The sequence below is a fragment of the Eubalaena glacialis genome, chromosome 17, assembly GCF_028564815.1.
Source record: "Eubalaena glacialis isolate mEubGla1 chromosome 17, mEubGla1.1.hap2.+ XY, whole genome shotgun sequence".
Classification (NCBI taxonomy): Eukaryota; Metazoa; Chordata; class Mammalia; order Artiodactyla; family Balaenidae; genus Eubalaena; species Eubalaena glacialis.
Window position 1 is genome coordinate 55,625,658 of NC_083732.1, and position 22,469 is coordinate 55,648,126.

Genomic DNA, 22,469 nt, shown 5'->3' on the forward strand with positions numbered 1-22,469 from the left:
TTCCCATGTTGATAAACTTACTAAAATATTCCTGGGTAATTTAGTTTGGTCTTATTATTTCAAGTCAGGGTTAAAACCTCAAAACCAGCCATCCAGACAAAAAAGGCAATCAGAAAGATTATTTCTTCCTCACTTCCCTAACCCCAATAACTACGAAGTTAATTTTATGACGTAACTCCAAACACTGGATAATGATGACAAATGCTAGGCCCAATTTCTTCATTATCCTTTTTGGTGTGGCATACATGGTAGAATTCAGGCGTAGAAGCCAGCATGGATCCTCCAAACCACATTACATGTGACTGCATTTTGGGTGTGATGACTTATACATCGATAGGTTTTTGTGTCAGTCTACCACCACTCAGTTCCTCACTTAATTTCAGCCTGGCATCTCCAGTTCTTTTCAAATCTCTTTGCAAGTGATGTCCAAAGTCCCTGAACATGGTTGAATCTCCAGAGAGGACAATATTCTTGTAGAGAGGATCTATGACATCAGTAGGACAATTGTGATTATTTACTTCATCTACAACTTCTGAGATTGGTTGAGTAAAGCCTGGATTAGCAAACTCTAGATGAAAAAAATCTCTCAATAAACAACACCAATGGAGAATTCTTTCTTTAGATAACATTGATTCCAGTATACTGTTTAATCCACTTTGCTCCATCTGTGTCATACTTGTTAAATTCTTTGACCAAATCTGGGCAGGCATAACTATAGTGCTCCTTTAACGTTCCCAAGGATTGCTCTGATGGATTCTTAACTTTTCCATCTCTCAGCAATTGCTGAATAAAATATGTTATATTACATACATGTAAAATATGTTATATCACATCCTGTGTTATATACACAGCTGTTATATTACAGCTGTGCTTAATACAGCTGCCAATCACATACCCTTCAGCCACAGGGATGACATGGGTGACACTGTCTCCACTGTCTATTACCGTATTGCTCTAATTTTTATTATTTCTTTTCTTCTGCTTGTTTTAGATTTAATTTACTCTTTTTCTCCCCTAGTTTCCTAAGGTGGAATGGAAGTTTATTTTATGGATTTTAGATCTTTCTTTTTTCCCTAACATATGCATCCAATGCTAGAAATTTCCATCTAAGCACATATTTAGCTGCATCTTGCAAATTTTGATACATTTTTATTTTCACTTCAGCTGAAATATATCCATAATATTTCAAATTTCTTTTGAGAATTGTTTGACCCTTGTGTTATTTAGAAATGTATTGTTTAATCTCCAGATATTTTTGGATTTCCTACTACTGTTCTGTAATTGATTTCTAGTTTAATTTGACTGTGAACTCAAAGTGTACTTTGTATAATTTGTATTCTTTTAAGTTTGTTGAAGAGTGTATTATGGCTTAGAATGTGGTCTGTCTTGGTGAATATTCCATATGAGTTTGAGAATAATGTGTATTCTGCTATTATTGGATGAAGTATTATAGAATGTCAGTTAGATCTGTTTTATTGATGATGCTATTCAGTTCAGCTATATCCTTGCTGATTTTCTGCCTACTGGATCTGTCAGTTACTGATAGAAGTGTGATGTCTTTAACTGTAATAAAGGATTTGTATATTTCTTGTGCCTCTTGTATTTTGACATTTTTTTCCTCTTGTATTTGATATTCTATTATTAGGCTCTGGAAATTAAGGATTATTATGTGTTCTTGGGAAATTCACCCCTTTATCATTATGGAGTGCCCCTCTTTATCTTTGATTATTTTCCTTGCTCTGAAGGTCACTGTCTGAAATTAATGTAGATTCTCCAGCTTTCTTTTTATTAGTGTTAGCATGGTATATCTTTCTTCATGACTTTACTGTGTCTTTCTATTTAAAGTGGTTTCTTGTAGAAAACACATTGTTGGTGCTCTCTCTCTCTTTATCTTTTTGTGTACTTTGACAGTTTCTACCTTTTAATTGGTGAATTTAGATCATTCACATTTAAAATGATGATTGATATAATTGGATTAATAGCTATCATATTTGTAACTGTTGCAATCATTGCCCTTGTTCTTTATTTACTTTAGAGTTCAGCATTTTATATGATTTGATTCCATTTTCTCTCCTCACTTTGCATATGAATTGTACTTCCCTTTTTAAAAATAATGTTTTTTAGTGGTTGCTGAAGAGTTTGCAACTGATTCAGTAATTTACAACTAATCCAAGCCTACTTTCAAATAACACTATACCACCTCAGGGGTAGTATAAGTACTTTATAAAAGAGTATTCCTAATTTTCCCCTCTTGTACCTTGAAAGTTGGTATCATTCATTTCACTTATCCCTAAGCTATAATCATCAAATACAATGTTACTACTATTATTTAGAACAAACTTAGATCAATTAAAAATAAGAAAAAGAAAAGATTTTATTTTGCCCTCATTTATTCCTTCACTAATGCTCTTCCTATTTTTTTTTTTAAATCTTTATTGAAGTATAATTGCTTTACAATGGTGTGTTAGTTTCTGCTTTATAACAAAGTGAATCAGTTATACATATACATATGTTCCCATATCTCTTCCCTCTTGCATCTCCCTCCCTCCCACCCTCCCTATCCCACCCCTCTAGGTGGTCACAAAGCACCGAGCTGATCTCCCTGTGCTATGCGGGTGCTTCCCACTAGCTATCTATTTTACATTTGGTAGTGTATATATGTCCATGACACTCTCTCACCCTGTCACATCTCACCCCTCCCCCTTCCCATATCCTCAAGTCCATTCTCTAGTAGGTCTGTGTCTTTATTCCCGTCTTGCCACTAGGTTCTTCATGACCTTTTTTTTTTTTTTTTCCCTTGGATTCCATATATATGTGTTAGCATACTGTATTTCTTTTTCTCTTTCTGACTTACTTCACTCTGTATGACAGACTCTAACTCCATCCACCTCATTACAAATACCTCCATTTCATTTCTTTTTATGGCTGAGTAATATTCCATTGTATATATGTGCCACATCTTCTTTATCCATTCATCCGATGATGGACACCTAGGTTGCTTCCATGTCCTGGCTATTGTAAACAGAGCTGCAATGAATATTTTGGTACATGACTCTTTCTGAATTATGGTTTTCTCAGGGTATATGCCCAGTAGTGGGATTGCTGGGTCGTATGGTAGTTCTATTTTTAGTTTTTTAAGGAACCTCCATACTGTTCTCCATAGTGGCTGTATCAATTTACATTCCCACCAACAGTGCAAGAGTGTTCCCTTTTCTCCACACCCTCTCCAGCATTTATTGTTTCTAGATTTTTTGATGATGGTCATTCTGAGCGGTGTGAGATGATACCTCATTGTAGTTTTGATTTGCATTTCTCTAATGATTAATGATGTTGAGCATTCTTTCATGTGTCTGTTGGCCATCTGTATATCTTCTTTGGAGAAATGTCTATTTAGGTCTTCTGCCCATTTTTGGATTGGGTTGTTTGTTTTTTTGTTATTGAGCTGCATGAGCTGCTTGTAAATCTTGGAGATTAATCCTTTGTCTGTTGCTTCATTTGCAAATATTTTCTCCCATTCTGAGGGTTGTCTTTTGGTCTTGTTTATGGTTTCCTTTGCTGTGCAAAAGCTTTTAAGTTTCATTAGGTCCCATTTGTTTATTTGTGTTTTTATTTCCATTTCTCTAGGAGCTGGGTCAAAAAGGATCTTGCTGTGATTTATGTCATAGAGTGTTCTGCCTATGTTTTCCTCTAAGAGTTTGATAGTGTCTGGCCTTACACTTAGGTCTTTAATCCATTTTGAGTTTATTTTTGTGTATGGTGTCAGGGAGTGTTCTAATTTCATACTTTTACATGTACCTGTCCAATTTTCCCAGCACCACTTATTGAAGAGGCTGTCTTTTCTCCACTGTATATGCTTGCCTCCTTTATCAAAGATAAGGTGACCATATGTGCGTGGGCTTATCTCTGGGCTTTCTATCCTGTTCCATTGATCTATATTTCTGTTTTTGTGCCAGTACCAAACTGTCTTGATTACTGTAGCTTTGTAATATAGTCTGAAGTCAGGGAGCCTGATTCCTCCAGCTCCATTTTTCGTTCTCAAGATTGCTTTGGCTATTCGGGGTCTTTTGTGTTTCCATACAAATTGCGAAATTTTTTGTTCTAGTTCTGTGAAAAATGCCATTGGTAGTTTGATAGGGATTGCATTGAATCTGTAGATTGCTTTGGGTAGCAGAGTCATTTTCACAATGTTGATTCTTCCAATCCAAGAACATGGTATATCTCTCCATCTATTTGTATCATCTTTAATTTCTTTCATCAGTGTCCTATAATTTTCTGCATATAGGTCTTTTGTCTCCTTAGGTAGGTTTATTCCTAGATATTTTATTCTTTTTGTTGCAATGGTAAACGGGAGTGTTTTCTTAATTTCACTTTCAGATTTTTCATCATTAGTATACAGGAATGCAAGAGATTTCTGTGCATTAATTTTGTATCCTGCTACTTTACCAAATTCATTGATTAGCTCTAGTAGTTTTCTGGTAGCATCTTTTGGATTCTCTATGTATAGTATCATGTCATCTGCAAACAGTGACAGCTTTACTTCTTCTTTTCCGATTTGGATTCCTTTTATTTCTTTTTCTTCTCTGATTGCTGTGGCTAACACTTCCAAAACTATGTTGAATAATAGTGGTGAGAGTGGGCAACCTTGTCTTGTTCCTGATCTTAGTGGAAATGGTTTCAGTTTTTCACCATTGAGGACAATGTTGGCTGTGGGTTTGTCATATACGGCCTTTATTATGTTGAGGAAAGTTCCCTCTATGCCTACTTTCTGCAGGACTTTTATCATAAATGGGTGTTGAATTTTGTCGAAAGCTTTCTCTGCATCTATTGAGATGATCATATGGTTTTTCTCCTTCAATTTGTTAATATGATGTATCACGTTGATTGATTTGCGTATATTGAAGAATCCTTGCATTCCTGGAATAAACCCCACTTGATCATGGTGTATGATCTTTTTAATGTGCTGTTGGATTCTGTTTGCTAGTATTTGTTGAGGATTTTTGCATCTATGTTCATCAGTGATATTGGCCTGTAGTTTTCTTTCTTTGTGACATCTTTGTCTGGTTTTGGTATCAGGGTGATGGTGGCCTCGTAGAATGAGTTGGGGAGTGTTCCTCCCTCTGCAATATTTTGGAAGAGTTTGAGAAGGATAGGTGTTAGCTCTTCGCTAAATGTTTGATAGAATTCGCCTGTGAAGCCATCTGGTCCTGGGCTTTTGTGTGTTGGAAGATTTTTAATCACAGTTTCAATTTCAGTGCTTGTGATTGGTCTGTTCATATTTTCTATTTCTTCCTGGTTCAGTCTCGGCAGGTTGTGCATTTCTAAGAATCTGTCCATTTCTTCCAGGTTGTCCATTTTATTGGCATAGAGTTGCTTGTAGTAATCTCTCATGATCGTTTGTATTTCTGCAGTGTCAGTGGTTACTTCTCCTTTTTCATTTCTAATTCTATTAATTTGAGTCTTCTCCCTTTTTCTCTTGATGAGTCTGGCTAATGGTTTATCAATTTTGTTTATCTTCTCAAAGAACCAGCTTTTAGTTTCATTGATTTTTGCTATTGTTTCCTTCATTTCTTTTTCATTTATTTCTGATCTGATCTTTATGATTTCTTTCCTTCTGCTAGCTTTGGGGTTTTTTGGTTCTTCTTTCTCTAATTGCTTTAGGTGCAAGGTTAGGTTGTTTATTCGAGATGTTTCCTGTTTCTTGATGTAGGCTTGTATTGCTATAAACTTCCCTCTTAGAACTGCTTTTGCTGCATCCCATAGGTTTTGGGTTGTCGTGTCTCCATTGTCATTTGTTTCTAGGTATTTTTTGATTTCCCCTTTGATTTCTTCAGTGACCACTTCGTTATTAAGTAGTGTATTGTGTAGCCTTCATGTGTTTGTATTTTTTACAGATCTTTTCCTGTAATTGATATCTAGTCTCATAGCGTTGTGGTCGGAAAAGATACTTGATACGATTTCAATTTTTTTAAATTTACCAAGGCTTGATTTGTGACCCAAGATATGATCTATCCTGGAGAATGTTCCATGAGCACTTGAGAAAAATGTGTATTCTGTTGTTTTTGGGTGGAATGTCCTATAAATATCAATTAAGTCCATCTTGTTTAATGTATCATTTAAAGCTTGTGTTTCCTTATTTATTTTCATTTTGGATGATCTGTCCATTGGTGAAAGTGGGGTGTTAAGGTCCCCTACTATGATTGTGTTACTGTCGATTTCCCCTTTTATGGCTGTTAGTATTTGCCTTATGTATTGAGGTGGTCCTATGTTGGGTGCATAAATATTTACAATTGTTATACCTTCCTCTTGGATCGATCCCTTGATCATTATATAGTATCCTTCTTTGTCTCTTGTAATAGTCTTTATTTTAAAGTCTATTTTGTGTGATATGAGAATTGCTACTCCAGCTTTCTTTTGATTTCCATTTGCATGGAATATCTTTTTCCATCCCCTCACTTTCAGTCTGTATGTGTCTCTAGGTCTGAAGTGGGTCTCTTGTAGACAGCATATATATGGGTCTTGTTTTTGTATCCATTCAGCCAGTCTGTGTCTTTTGGTGGGAGCATTTAATCCATTTACATTTAAGGTAATTATCGATATGTATGTTCCTATTCCCATTTTCTTAAATGTTTTGGGTTTGTTATTGTAGGTGTTTTCCTTCTCTTGTGTTTCTTGCCTAGAGAAGTTCCTTTAGCATTTGTTGTAAAGCTGGTTTAGTGGTGCTGAACTCTCTCAGCTTTTGCTTGTCTGTAAAGGTTTTAATTTCTCCATCAAATCTGAATGAGATCCTTGCTGGGTAGAGTAATCTTGGTTGTAGGTTTTTCTCCTTCATCACTTTAAGTATATCCTGCCACTCCCTTCTGGCTTGCAGAGTTTCTGCTGAAAGATCAGCTGTTAACCTTATGGGGATGCCCTTGTGTGTTATTTGTTGTTTTTCCCTTGCTGCTTTTAATATGTTTTCTTTATATTTAATTTTTGATAGTTTGATTAATATGTGTCTTGGTGTGTTTCTCCTTGGATTTATCCTGTATGGGACTCTCTGTGCTTCCAGGACTTGATTAACTATTTCCTTTCCCATATTAGGGAAGTTTTCAACTATAATCTCTTCAAATATTTTCTCAGTCCCTTTCTTTTTCTCTTCTTCTTCAGGGACCCCTATAATTCGAATGTTGGTGCGTTTAATGTTGTCCCAGAGGTCTCTGAGACTGTCCTCAGTTCTTTTCATTCTTTTTTCTTTATTCTGCTCTGCAGTAGTTATTTCCACCATTTTATCTTCCAGGTCACTTATCCGTTCTTCTGCCTCAGTTATTCTGCTATTGATCCCATCTAGAGTATTTTTAATTTCATTTATTGTGCTTTTCATCGTTGCTTGGTTCCTCTTTAGTTCTTCTACGTCCTTGTTAAATGTTTCTTGCATTTTGTCTATTCTATTTCCAAGATTTTGGATCATCCTTACTATCATTATTCTGAATTCTTTTTCAGGTAGACTGCCTATTTCCTCTTCATTTGTTAGGTCTGGTGTGTTTTGACCCTGCTCCTTCATCTGCTGTGTGTTTTTCTGTCTTCTCATTTTGCTTATCTTACTGTGTTTGGAGTCTCCTTTTCACAGGCTGCAGGTTCGTGGTTCCCGATGTTTTTGGTATCTGTCTCCAGTGGCTAAGGTTGGTTCAGTGGGTTGTGTAGGTTTCCTGGTGGAGGGAACTAGTGCCTGTGTTCTGGTGGATGAGGCTGGATCTTGTCTTTCTGGTGGGCACGTCCATGTCTGGTGGTGTGTTTTGGGGTGTCTGTGGCCTTATTATGATTTTAGGCAGCCTCTCTGTTAATGGATGGGGCTGTGTTCCTGTCTTGCTAGTTGTTTGGCATAGGGTGTCCAGCACTGTAGCTTGCTGGTCATTGAGTGAAGCTGGGTCTTGATGTTGAGATGGAGATCTGTGAGAGATTTTCACCATTTGGTATTACGTGGAGCTGGGAGGTCTCTTGTGGACCAGTGTCCTGAAGTTGGCTCTCCCACCTCAGAGGCACAGCCCTGATGCCTGGCTGGAGCACCAAGAGCCTTTCATCCACACGACTCAGAATAAAAGGGAGAAAAAATAGAAAGAAAGAAAGAGGATAAAATAAAATAAAATAAAGCTATTATAATAAAAAAGAATAAAAAGTATTAAGAGAAAATTTTTTTTAATTTTTAAAAATAGATTTATTAATTTTTGTAATAAAAAATAAAAAAATTATTAAGACAAAATTTACTAAGAAAAAATATTTTAATTTTTTAAAATAAAAAATATGAAAAAACTTATTAAAATTTTTTTTCAAATTTTTTAAAAATAGAAAATAAGGAAAAAATTATTAAGAAAACATTTACTAGGAAAAAAAATTTTTTTAAGTAAAAAAAAAAAAAAAACCGGACGGACCTAACCCTAGGACTAACGGTGAGAGCAAAGCTATACAGACAAAATCTCACCCAGAAACATACACATACACACTCACAAAAAAAGGAAAAGGGGAAAAATTAATATATCCTGCTCCCAAAGTCCACCTCCTAAATTTGGGATGATTCGTTGTCTATTCAGGTATTCAGCAGATGCAGGCACATCAAGTTGTTTGTGGAGCTTTAATCCGCTGCTTCTGAGGCTGCTGGGAGAGATTTCCCTTTCTCTTGTTTGTTCGTACAGCTCCCGGGGTTCAGCTTTGGATTTGGACCCGCCTCTGCATGTAGGTCACCTGAGGGCGTCTGTTCCCTGCCCAGACAGAACAGGGTTAAAGGAGCAGCTGATTCGGGGGCTCTGGCTCAGTCACGCCGGGGGGAGGGAGCGGTACGGAGGAGGTGGGGTGAGCCTGCGGCGGCAGAAGCCGGCGTGACATTGCAGCAGCCTGAGGCGCGCCGTGCGTTCTCCCGGGGAAGTTGTCCCCGGATCACGGGAGCCCGGCCGTGGCGGGCTGCACTGGCTCCTGGGAGGGGCGGTGTGGAGAGTGACCTGTGCTTGCACACAGGCTTTTTGGTGGCGGCAGCAGCAGCCTTAGCGTCTCATGCCCATCTCTGGGGTCCGCGCTGATAACCGCGGCTCGCACCCGCCTCTGGTGTCCGCGCTGATAGCCGCGGCTCGCGCCCGTCTCTGGAGTTCGTTTAAGCGGCGCTCTGAATCCCCTCTCCTTGCGCGCCGCGAAACAAAGAGGCAAGAAAAAGTCTCTTGCCTCTTCGGCAGCTGCAAACTTTTTCTCGGGCTCCCTCCCGGCTAGCTGTGGTGCGCCAGCCCCTTCAGGCTGTGTTCACGCCGCCAACCCCAGTCCTCTCCCTGCGATCCGACCGAAGCCCGAGCCTCAGCTCCCAGCCCCTGCCCGCCCCGGAGGGTGAGCAGACAAGCCTCTCGGGCTGGTGAGTGCTGCTCGGCACCGAGCCTCTGTGCGGGAATCTCTCCGTTTTTCCCTCTGTGCCCCTGTTGCTGTGGGATCCGCGCTGATAGCCGCGGCTTGCGCCCGTCTCTGGAGTTCGTTTAAGCGATGCTCTGAATCCCCTCTCCTTGCGCGCCGTGAAACAAAGAGGCAAGAAAAAGTCTCTTGCCTCTTCGGCAGCTGCAGTCTTTTTCCCGGACTCCCTCCCGGCTAGCACCGAAGCCCGAGCCTCAGCTCCCAGCCCCCTCCCGCCCCGGCGGCTGAGCAGACAAGTCTCTTGGGCTGGTGAGTGCTGCTCAGCGCCGATCCTCTGTGCAAGAATCTCTCCGCTTTGCCCTCCGCACCCCTGTGGCTGCGCTCTCCTCCGTGGCTCTGAAGCTTCCCCCCTCTGCCACCCGCAGTGTCTGCCCGTGAAGGGGCTTCCTAGTGTGTGGAAACCTTTCCTCCTTCACAGCTCCCTCCCACTGGTGCAGGTCCCGTCCCTATTCTTTTGTCTCTGTTATTTCTTTTTTCTTTTGTCCTACCCAAGTACGTGGGGATTTTCTTGCCTTTTGGGAGGTCTGACGTCTTCTGCCAGCGTTCAGTGGGTGTTCTGTAGGAGCAGTTTCACGTGTAGATGTATTTCTACTGTATCTGTGGGAAGGAAGGTGATCTCCGCGTCTTACTCTTCCGCCATCTTGCCCAGACCTCTTCCTATTTTTTATATAGATGTTTCCAACTTATATCATTTTCTTCTCCCTTTTTTACCCTCTTTGCAAGGCAGGTCTATTGATGACAAATTCCCTCAATTTTTCTTTGTCTGAGTAGGTATATTTCTCCTTCACTTTTGAAGTGAATAATTTCACTGGACACAGAATTCTAGGTTGGTGGGGTTTTTTTCTTTCAACAATTCAGATATTTTATTCCAGTTTCTTTTTGCTTGCATGGTTTCTGAAGAGAAGTCCAAAGTAATTCTTATGTTTGTTTCTCTGTAGGTAAGGTGTTTGTCTTCTTTCTGGCTTCTTTCAGAATTGCCTCTTTGTCTTTGGGTTTTTGCAGTTTGAATAGGATTTTCCTAGGTGTAAAAAAATTTTTTTATATTAATTCTGCTTGGTGTTCCTCATGCTTCCTAGATCTGTGGCTTGGAGTCTGTCATTAATTTTGGAAAGTTCTCAGTCGTTATTACTAAAAGTTTCTTCTGTTCCTTTCTTCTCCTTCCAGCATTCCCATTGCATGTATAGTATACCTTTTTGTAATTATCCCACAGTTCTTGGACATTCTGTTCCATGTTTTTCTTTCTTTTCTCTCTTTGCCTTTCAGTTTTAGAAGTTTTTATTGACATATCTTCAAGTTCATTTATTCTTTCTCAGCTGAGTGTAGTCTACTGATGAGTCCATCACAGGCATTCTTCATTTTTGTTACAGTGTTACTTATCTCTAGAGCTTCCTTTTCATTCTTTCTTAAACAATTTATTTCTCTGCTCACAGTACCCATCTGTTCTTGCGTGTTGTACACTTTTTCCATTAGCACCTTTAACATATTAACTGTATTTATTTTGCCCAATTCCAGTTCTCTGCCTTATCTGAGTCTGTTTCTGATGTGTGCTTTGTCTCTTCAGACTGTTTATTCTTGCCTTTAGAATGCCTTGTATTTTTTGTTGAAAGCTAGACAAGGTTTATTGGGTAAAAGGAATGTAGGTAGATAGGCCAGTAGATAGTCCTTTAGTGTGGCAGATTTTATATTTATCTGGCAGTGTTTACTGATTGGTGTAGCTGTGGTGTCAGAGGCTAAAAATTTCCTCTATTGTCCTTAAATTTTTTCCAATTTTTTTTTTTGTGGTAAGATATACAAACATAAAATATTCCATCTTAACCACTTTTAAGTGTATAGTTCAGTTTCACTAAATACATTCATAATGTATTTATGCATTAATGCATTACTACCAACCATCTCAAGAATGCTTTCATGTTGTAAATGTGTCATACACCATGACCAAGTGGGAATTGTCCCAGTGATACAAGGATGGCTCAGTTATCTGTGAATCAGTGTGATCACATAAATCAATGTGATACACCACGTTAACAAATTGAAGAATAAAAGTCATATGATAATTTTACTAGACGCAGAAAAAGCTTTCAACAAAATTCAACATCCATTTATGATAAAAACTCTCAACAATGTGGGTATAGAGGGAATATACTGCAAGATAGTAACGGCCGTATATGACAAACCCACAGCTAACACATCATCCTCAGTGATGAAAAGTTGAAATCATTTTCCTCTAAGATCAAGAACAAGACAAGGACGCCTACTCTCACCACTTTATTCAACATAGTATTGGAAGTCCTAGCCACCACAATCAGACAAGAAAAAGAAATAAAAGAAAATCCAGATTGGAAAGGAAGAAGTAGAACTATCACTGTTTGCAAATTACATGATACTATATATAGAAAATCCTAAAGATGTCACCAGAAAGCTATTAGAACTCATCATTGAATTCAGTAAAGTTGCAGGATACAAAATTAATATATAGAAATCTGTCACGTTTCTATACATTAACAAAGAACTATTGGAAAGAGAAATTAAGAAAACAATCCCATTTACAATTGTATCAAAAAGAATAAAATAGCTAGGAATAAGTCTAACCAAGGACATAAAAACCTGTACTAAGAAAACTATGACACTGATGAAAAAAATTGAAGATGACACAAACAAATGGAAAGACATACCCACTCATGGATTGGAAGACTATTGTTAAAATGACCATACTACTCAAGGCAATCTACAGATTCAGTGCAGTACTCATCAAAATACCAGTGACATTTTTCACAGAACTAGAACAAATAATTCTAATATTTGTATGGAAACACCAAAAACTCCAAATAGTCAAAACAATGTTGAGAAAGAAGAACAAAGCTGGAGATATCACAGTCCCTGATTTCTTCTAAGAATTTTACAGTTTTAAGTATTAAATTTAGGTCTTTGATTGATTTTGAGTTAATATTTGCTTATGATATTAAGCAAAGATCTAACTTCACTCTTTTTCATGTGGATAACCAAATTGTCCAGCACCATTGTTGAAAAGCCTGTCCTTTCCTCATGGAATGGTCTTGGCACACTTGTCAAAATCCAGTTGATTTTATGTATATAAGGCATTTATTTCTGGGCTCTCTATTGTATTCCGTTGGTCTATGTCTGTCTTAATGCCAGTACCACACTGATTACTGTACCTTTGTTGTAAGTTTTGGAATCAGGAAGTGTGATTCCTGTAGCTTTGTTCTTACTTTTCAAGATTATTTTGGCTATTTGGGCTCCCTTGAGATTCCATATGAATTAAGGATGACTTTTTGTATTTTGGCAAAAACATCATTGGGATTTTGATAAGGATTGCATTGAATCTATAGATTGCTTTGCGTAGTATTTAGATATTGATCTGTGGTTTTCTTTTCATGTAGCATCTTTGTGTGGCTTTGGTATTATGGTATTGGTGATCTCAAACAATGTGTTAGGAAGTGTTCCTTCCTCTTGAATTTTTGGGAAAGTTAGAGAACGATTGGTATTAGTTCATTTTTAAATGTTTGGTGGAATTCACCAGTGAAGGCATCAGGTCTAGAGCTTTTCTTTGTCGAGATTTTAAAATTATTTATTTATTTATTTATTTATTTATGGCTGTGTTGGGTCTTCGTTTCTGTGCGAGGGCTTTCTCTAGTTGTGGCAAGTGGGGGCCACTCTTCATCGCGGTGTGCGGGCCTCTCACTATTGCGGCCTCTCTTGTTGTGGAGCACAGGCTCCAGACGCGCAGGCTCAGTAGTTGTGGCTCATGGGCCCAGCTGCTCCGCGGCATGTGGGATCTTCCCAGACCAGGGCTCGAACCCGTGTCCCCTGCATTGGCAGGCAGATTCTCAACCACTGCGCCACCAGGGAGGCACCCCTTTGTCGAGATTTTTGATTAATGATTCAATCTTTTTACTAGTTAGAGGCCTATTCAGATTTTCTGTTTCTTTGTGATTTCTTGGTATGTTTTGTGTTTGTAGGAATTTGTTCATTTCATCTAGGCTGTCCAATTTGTTGGCATAAAGTTGTTATAGTACTCATATTCCTTTTTATTTCTGTAGAACAGTAGTAGTGTTATCACTTCCATTTATGGTTTTAGTAATTTGGTTCTCTTCTCTTTTTTTCGTAGGCCATCTTAACAAAATTTTTCGTTTTGTTAATCTTTTCAAAGAACTAACTTTTAGTTTCATTGAGTTTCTCTATTGTATTTTTTTCTATTTCATTTATCTCTGCTGTAATTTTTATTATTTCCTTCCTTCTGGTGGCTTTGGGTTAATTTGTGTTTCTTTTTCTAGTTTCATAAGTGCAAAATTAGGCTTTTGTTTTGAGGTCTTTCTTGTTTTTTAATGTATGGATTGGCCAAAAAGTTTGTTCAGGTTTTTTTTTGTATCACCTTATGGAAAACCCCAAATGAACTTTTTGGCCAAACCAATAATTGTTTATAGCTATAAATGTCTTGCTTTGCACTGCTTAACCACATCCCATAAATTTTGGTACATTTTTTGTTTTGTTTTGTTTTGATTTGTCTCTGAGTATCTTCTAATTTTCCTTGTATTTTCTTTTACCCATTGTTTTTAAAGTGTATGTTGTTTAATTTCTACAAATTTGTAATTTCTCTAGTTTTCCTTCTGTTTTCAATTTCTCACTTTATCCTGTTGTGTTTGAAGAAGATATTGGGTTGGCCAAAATTTTCGTTCGGGTTTTTCCATAACATCATATGGAAACAGCCGAATGAACTTTTTGGCCACCCCAGTATTTTATGTGATCTCTATATTTTAAAGTCTACTGAGACTTAATTAGTGGCCTGACATATGGTCTCTCCTGGAAGATGTCCCATTTCCACTCGAGAAGAATGTGTTTCCTGTTCTTGTTGGGTATTGTATTCTATATGTTTGTTTGACTTAGTTGGTTTATTGTGTCTTGGTGTGGGTCTCCTTGATTTCATCTTTTGTGGAATTTGTTCATTGTCTTTAATGTTTATATTAATGTATTTCATCAAATTTGGTTAAATTTCAGCCATTATTTCTTCAAATATTCTTTCTCCTCCTCTGGAATTCCCACATCAAACCTATGTCTGCTTAGTGGTGTCCCACAAGTCCCTTAGACTATCTTTTCTTCAATCTGTTTTCTTTCTGTTCTTCAGATTCAGTACTTTTCATTGTTTCATCTTCAAGTTCACTGATTATTTCTTTTCCCTCCTCAAATCTGCCTCTGCATCCTTCTAGTGAATTTTTCATGTCTGTTTCTGTACTTTTTTGGGAAGGGGGAAATTTGTCTGGTCTAATAATTGACACAAGGCAGATTAACAGAAAAAAAAGTTTTAATTTGTATGCACAGAGGTCTCATAGAAATGGAACCCCTGAAGTGACCAAGGCAGGCTGTTTATAAAAAAAAATTAATTTTAGACAAAGAAACAATCATTTGTGAAGATTTAACAAAGGGGCTTGTACTTGTGGTAACAAACTAATGAAGAAGTCACACAGATTTTTTTATATAGCTTTCTTAGCCTTGAATTTCTTAATTCTGTTGATAAGGATGCTTTCTATACTTTGGGTATGGGGGAATACTTTTACGTTGGAGATTTCTTTCTTGCTTTCAGGGGGAAAGAGAAGGATCAGAGTGTTGTTTTCTTTTAAGTATTGATTTTTTTTTTTCTCACTGACTGATTCTCAAGTAACTTTAATTCAAAATAATCTATATCCCATTGTGGCATGTCTTGGGGTAGCCTGCTCTCAGTCCCAACAGCTTTCAGTCCAGAATCCTTTTTGGGTTCTTTTTAGGTTTTCTGTCTCTTTATTGGTATTTCCATTTTGTTCACACATTGTTTTCTTGACTTTCTCTACATCGTCAGTTCTTTGAGTATTTTGAAGATGATCGTTTTATTTTTTATTTTAAATTTTTAAAATTTTTTAAAATTAATTTTTATTGGAGTATAGTTGCTATACAATGTTATGTTAGTTTCCACTGTACAGCAAAATGAATCAGCTATACATATACATATATCCCCACTTTTCTGGATTTCCTTCCCATTTAGGTCACCATAGTGCATTAAGTAGAGTTCCTTGTGCTATACAGTATGTTCTCATTTGTTACCTATTTTATATATAGTATCAATAGTGTATATGTGTCAATTCCAATCTTCCAATTCCTCCCCCCAACCCCACCAATGTTGTTTTAAAATCTTTGTCTAATAGATATGCCAGGTGTTTTTCAGGGATAGTTTTTGTTCCTTTTTTCCTTTGAGTGGCCCATACTTTCTGTTTCTCAGTATACCTTGTGACTTTTTTGTTGGAAACTGGACATTTGAATCTAAATATGTGGTAACTCTGGAAATCAGATTCTCACCCTTCACTAAGTTTTATTATTTTCTGTTATTGTTTTTATTTTATTTTATTCTTTTTTGTTGTAGGCTGTCTCTGTGCTGAGGATCAGGCTGTGTTATAAACTTAAGGTCTTCTCAGGTCTTTTCTGAATCTGTTCCTTTCCCTGGGCAAATGTGGTGACTTTCTGTTTTCTCATACACAGTTGCTTTTGAATGTTTCAGTCTTTAATGTCTGGCTTCCAAAAGGAGAAAAATAGAAAAACAAAGGTTGGGGGGGAAAATGCCCAGGCTCTTTAAAAATATCCTGAAAGTCACCTTAGCCAAAGGGAGAGGGACTTGCAACAATGGGGGGATTGCAACAACAATGGCCACTTACCTGTTTGTATGGACCTCTGAGATGAGAAGCGGTAATCAGGGATCAGAGCACAAATCCGATATTTGGAGGACAGTGTCCTTTTTACCCACTCTTGCTCCTGCAAACTGTGTATAGGTTGCTCCGAGAACAGGTAAACAGCTACCTTCCGTGGAACAGGGTGGTAGGGGATGGGTAGCTGCTACTATGCTAAGAGTTCAAATTGACTGAAATTAACAGCAAGGTACAGTCCAAGCCTTCTTCTGAAGTTGAAAGCCTTCAGTAGACTCCAGATTTCCAAATTAGTTATGTCAGACAGATTGTCTAGGTTGGGGGGGCAGATTTCTGTTGCATTCTACTTTGTCATCTTCCAGAATCCTCTCTTCTATTGTCTTTATTTTTGTCTTCCTTTCTGTTTTGTGTTTCCCTAGAGACTTCTTACTAAATAGTGTTTAAAGCTTACAGTTCTTATAGTTGTAATCCCGTTATTATTCAGGAACTCTAATGATTTGGTGGTAAGGTGTTGCTACAGGACAAGCATTCAACAGTCCTGTAATTAGGTCTTATTCTTCTAGTGTGCCTGAGTTAGGTATTTGCCTTCCCCCATGTTGAAGGCTGGAGGGACCTGTAGTTTGGTATTGTCCTTCTCCCACATAAAAGGCTAGAGGGCAATATAATAGGTAATTACCTTCCACAGGCTTGTTTGGTTTTGGTAAAATGCCAGTTGGTTAGGCTCTGGTAAAATATTTTCCCTTGAGTTTAGGATTGTTAAAGAGAGCAGAGAGCTCTGGGAGTATTTCAAAATGGTTTCTTTCCCTTCCTCCTGCTGGATGCAGGAGGAAATTTTTCTCCGATCTTCACAGTGAGCAACTGGTATGGCTTTTGGAGATAAAATTTATGAAAGTGTGGTGGTATGCCCCAAACTGGGACTCCTTGGAATTTTAAACTCTCAATCTAGTCCACAGTGAGTCTCCAGCAATTGGCCAATTATAGTTAAAAGTGTTCCAACAGACACTGGCCCAGGTGTGGGCTTCTGCTCCTGGCCTTGTACTCTTGGTAAACTGTGATAGTCTGGATCCACTTGTTTGTTTCTCTAGTTTTCATGGCAACAGTTTGCCTGCTCTATGACCTAAATTCTTTGATGACTCTAAGAAGAGCTATTGATTTTTGGTTTGTTCAGCTTTTTTTCTTGTAAGGGTGGGAGTGATGATTTCCAAGCTTTTTATGTATCTTATTGGAAACTGGAAGCCCCTCATACACTTTCTGGAATGCAGGAATGTAGGAGTTCGTTGTCAATAATGTTAATGTATTGTCAAAGAAATATATAATTACTTTTTAATATTACAAGTTCTTAAATTATTATCTCAACATGAATTTTAATTACGGTCTGATACTTTGAGATTTGATTTTATCTAACATATTGGACAAAAGAAGAAAATTTTTATACTCTTGATTTAAAGACAAGATAAATATTTTTACCGCCATATTTATGACACATATTTTATTTGGGAAGCTGATGTAAATGTTTGTATATTTCACATATAGATATTTTACAAAGCCCAGAAATAATTTCTGAATTGGTAATTTAAATTTTTATGTCTATTAATATTTTCAAGTACAGATTTTGAAAGTAGAAACTGATTTATGATTAATATAAATTTGTTTATGGTAAAAACTTTTGTCACTAATTAAGATCAAATATGATTCCTTGTAGAGAATCACCCAGGACTTCTTTAACAAGTATCTTCTCCTCTTTTATGTATTCATTTAAATATTTTTGTTTATCATGCATATTATTTGGTGAAGGATACTCTTGAATTCTTCTCCATTTTGATGAGCTGGTATGGTAATTTTTCTTTGTCATTATCTATATGGGTACTGTTTTGTTCTAAAACGTTAAGAGATTTTTGTATCTTATTCTCAAAGAAATACCATGATAAGTTTTCTAGGTAGAATCCATTGTCAGTATAGTTTGCTTGTATTTGTGTGTTTCTATATTTGGTGCTAAATATAATCTTTTATTATTAATCCATTATATCTCTATTTAAATACTAAATGATGTAGCTTTAGCTCTAGGTCAAAACTATTGTACTTTTTGAAGTTTATGCAGAGAACATGGGATATTCTTTTTTAGTTAATATAGAGAAATATAAATACCAATTATATTCATTGGGCCACAAAAATGTATAAGGGTATACCTTTTCACTTATTGCTTATATCATTTAAAATAAGAAAACACTGAAAAACTCAATTTAATCTAAAGAGAATTTAATTTACAATGTTAATATAATTTCCTAATGAAAGTCCTAGATTTTGATGACCCATTTTAGTTACCAATTCTTAGTCTTTCTTTGGGAAAGTAAAAGCTAATCAACTGATCACTGAGTCATAGGTTTATCTCTCAGGACCAGTCCCAGGCAAAGTGTGGGAAGCCACATTTCAGATGCATCACTATCCTTGTGTTTTATCTTTCTCTACCTTTTAGATATCCAGTGCTATTTCAGTGAAGCACCGAGTTGATTATAGGTTAAATGCATTTTTAGTCTGTTATAGTTATATGAATAATTTACTTTAGCTTATGAATATTTTAAATTTAATATACATAATTATTTAGTAGCCATTTTTACGTATTGGATGCATAATCCCCCAATTCCTTTATCTGCTCCTTTGTGAAGTAAATGAATCCATTTGTAAGGCTTTTAAAATACATTTATAAAACCCTACATTTTATTTAAAATATTTATGCCTTTACTTCAATTTATATTAAGGAAGAAATTTTAAAAATAAAGAGGAAATCTGTTTATCTTCTGTAGGCCAAATGTAACTGTGTTTAATATAATACTTTAAAATAATTATTTTAAATGCTTCAATATCAATATTAATACAAATATGCAGAAAACTTGAGGACCAAATCATGGAATCATTAGGACAGGAGTAGAATTTTAATATCAGCCCTCTATTAAGAACAAATAATTCAACTTTTCCTTTTTGTGTCAAATTAATTCAAATGTATAATTCCAATTTATAGCAAAACATTCAGCTTTTCTGTGTAACAAACCTCATTTTTCATTTCTATATGAACACAGATCTGTAGATAGAAATTTCTTCCTAGTACAGTGCACTCAGTTGTGCATACTTATCTTTTTAGGGTTAAAGAAGAGCACAAACCACAACTGACACAGTAAGTAAATGTATTAAGAGTTCAATAGGCTTGACTTCTGTACCTTTGCCACATTCTGCTTTCTGCACCTTGGATGGTATTAGCTTACACTAATACTGGATAGGCTGCAGCTAGTGTGTCTTCTGCTTTTTGACTCTCTGGCTTGTAAGAGAGCTGCCTGCAGCTTCTTACTTCATCTACATACTGACTAGATGTAGTTTTTTGCTGCCTGCTTGTGGACTGGTTAAGTATTCAAACTTAATTTCCCTATATTCTGACTGCCTGGATGATAATTGGAGCTCATATTTCCGTTGGCTGTAGCTTTTGTGCCTGTGTATTTTTATTAGTATGGATAAGAAAACATTTGACCTACAATTGTTTTATTCATTTGGTTATTCAGTCACATTATTTGCTTATTTAAACAGGTGGTTTCCCTTTAGTGGGATCACTGAACTGGTAAATAACATTCTCCAGCCCCAGCAAAAACAACAAAATGAAAAGGAGCCCCAGACGTAAGTAAGCTGATCTGTACAGACTAAATATTATCTCTAATAGCATAACATACTGAAGAGTATGTATACTGCCCTAACATTCCCCAGAAATGAAAATTGTTAGGTTATGAGTTTGATATTTTCACCTTTGATACTTCATATCCCATGGAAATATTGAAAGAAAACAAGGATAATTTATAGGGTAGTAAGAACGAAGAGGTAATTCTCCCCCCAAATTTAGTATAAATTATATAAACTGTATTTATCCAGTAAAATATCTTTCTCCAATAATGCAGTATATTCCAAAGTATATTTCTTTCAAAAATAATTCCAGAAGACATTAAGAGGTATTTACCCCCCAATTCAAGTAGTTTTGGGAGGGTTCTTTTAAAAAAGGTTAAGAAGGTTTCTTTGTTGTTATACTTCTGAGTGTCTAAATATGCTCCAAGGTATTAGAACATACAATATTAACTAAATTTATGTGACTATTAAATCCTGTTTTCACTGAACATTTCATTAGGTTATGAAACATAATTTGGGAAATCCAGCAATTTATTATCACATTGGTCTGAAACATTAAAAAATGTCAATTCCATTTATTTCAGTTATTAGTAGATTAAAATACACTCTTTAAGAAGTTGTTCATACTTGTATCTTTTTAACTTTGTGCAGGAAATATTATTTATGTTGTAAAGTGGAAGTTTCTTTGAGAATGTGAGAAAGATTGCATAGATTTAAATTCCACACTCCCCATGATAACTGCCGTCTTACTCAGAAATGCTCTTACCAGTCCGCCTCTGCACTTCATAAAAGTAGGAATTATGTCTATGGAGAAGACGGTTTGGTTGTAGGCATGGATAGATTGAAAAGTGACATGAGCTCAAGGAGAGAACAAGAATAACTACCAGGAGCCTTAAGATGAAGCATTCAGAAAAACATTCACATTTTGCCATTAATGAAAACTAGAAGATAGTGTCTTTTTGTTTTGTTATTATTGAGGGTAATCCCTCATCCATTTTATGTTACTTGTATGCATTTTATTTTAAATTTGGTCAGTGTTTCATTTTCAACTGAAGTAAAACTGTGGTGTGATATGCTTCTCCTAATAGCTGATAATGTAGTTCTACAGTTGGAATTGTTGCTGTATTTAAGCCAGTTGAAGTCAAGACCCGTATTTGTCTTGTCTACATTCTATCCTTGACATCTAGCAGAGTGACTGATCCATGGTAGGAACTCAATAAATGCGTCTTCACAACTGATTTTACATGTTTTACCCTTTTATGATGTAAGAATACTGTGTCCCAAGGAATAGAAATAAATTCAATAATCTTTCTCTAATCAGCAAAAATTGTATTAAAATTGCACACAATGTCATTGTTTTGCTGATTTTTCTCTAAGGCACTGAAACATAATAAGGTAGTAAAATCAATAGCAAAATATAATTAGATGCAACTTTGTCTCAATTTTAAATGATGTCAGTTATGTATCTTGTTTGTATGTTTTATAACATAATCAAGATTGTTACGTTATTTAGTAGATTACAGTGGACATTAAATAAAATAGATGTTTTGTTAGTAACTTTAAAAAGTGATCGCTAATTATTGAAACAAAATGACATTTGATTGGGATAAACAAAGATCAAGGCAAATTTGAAAAGAAATAGCTTTATTTCAATAATAAATATAATACAGTTTGCTTTGACTTTTGGCTAGGAAGATTGTAGGAGAAAAGACTAGTACTTTCCGATATTTAAAAAATTAATTCCATATTAATAACTATTATTTCCATTAATGTTTCTTGGACAACTAATTCATTCTTCTTGTTCTGTGATTTATACAATTAAAAAAATCAGAACTAATAAGTTCTCTTAATAGCTACTTTCTTCATCTTACAATCTTATTGTGCTGAAGATTTCTGATATATAATTTTCTAGGAGCTTTCCTTTTATCTTTCTGATCCACAGATCGGGGTACTTCTGAATCTTCTCCTTTAATTCATCTTCTCTTTGATCAGAGTCTAGGACTTCTTATTTCTGAATCACCTCATTTGTTTCTTTCTTTGACTACCATTTGAGAAAGAGAACATCCTATCTGCTTACTTTCTATTCACTCACCTATTAAATTATCTTGGAGAGTTGAATTCTAGGTATTCATTTTAATTTATAAATGTTAAAAAGTAGGACTCATGCTTTTCATATTCTGTATGAACGTTTTCACAGTAGAATAACTAAGTGAATATTCTATCAGATAGTATTTAAAAATCTAATATTTCCTGAACAGTTATTTCATTTTAATGAATTTCTATAAATCCCATGTTGTGATTTTCAAAGCTTTAATAATGTAGGTTCTTTGAGGTCTGTATTTTTGGAATTTGTTTATTTCATAGTTTTTTTTTAATGTAACAGGAATGTAATTTTGAACTTTGAATGTAATGTAATTTTGATGTGGTAATTCATGTGAAAATATAGGTATAAGTAGAACAATGTGTCCAATTTTGACTTTCCATAAGTACTGAGGCATAGAAAATGGATTGAGCCGATTTTCAATTGTCAGTTCATTCAATCTTTGCAGAAATTGCTTAATATACAAATTAAATAATTTTAAATTCTTTTCTTTCTTTCACTATTTTTTCACATTAATATTAAAATGAGGGAAGATTGTCTGTAAAGATAATATAATATAGGTTATATTAAGGTGTAAATGAGTTTTTGGATAATTAAAATGGACA

At 36.0% G+C, this 22,469-nt stretch overlaps 1 protein-coding gene and 1 pseudogene across 23 annotated transcripts in view; one reads left to right on the forward strand and one right to left on the reverse strand.

Moving 5' to 3' along the window:
* RIMS2 (regulating synaptic membrane exocytosis 2) overlaps positions 1-22,469 on the forward strand; it is a 596,440-nt gene that overhangs the window by 110,403 nt on the left and 463,568 nt on the right. For 7 of the 23 annotated variants that reach the window (XM_061171493.1, XM_061171504.1, XM_061171500.1 and 4 more), the window contains exons 2-3: positions 19,240-19,272; positions 19,677-19,763. The exons of the other annotated variants lie outside the window; for them this stretch is intronic. In XM_061171493.1, the coding sequence (XP_061027476.1) occupies positions 19,240-19,272; positions 19,677-19,763 (120 nt within the window). The remainder of the gene's footprint in view (positions 1-19,239; positions 19,273-19,676; positions 19,764-22,469) is intronic. 23 annotated transcript variants of the gene reach the window in all.
* Positions 165-17,576, reverse strand: LOC133077430 (actin-related protein 3-like; annotated as a pseudogene).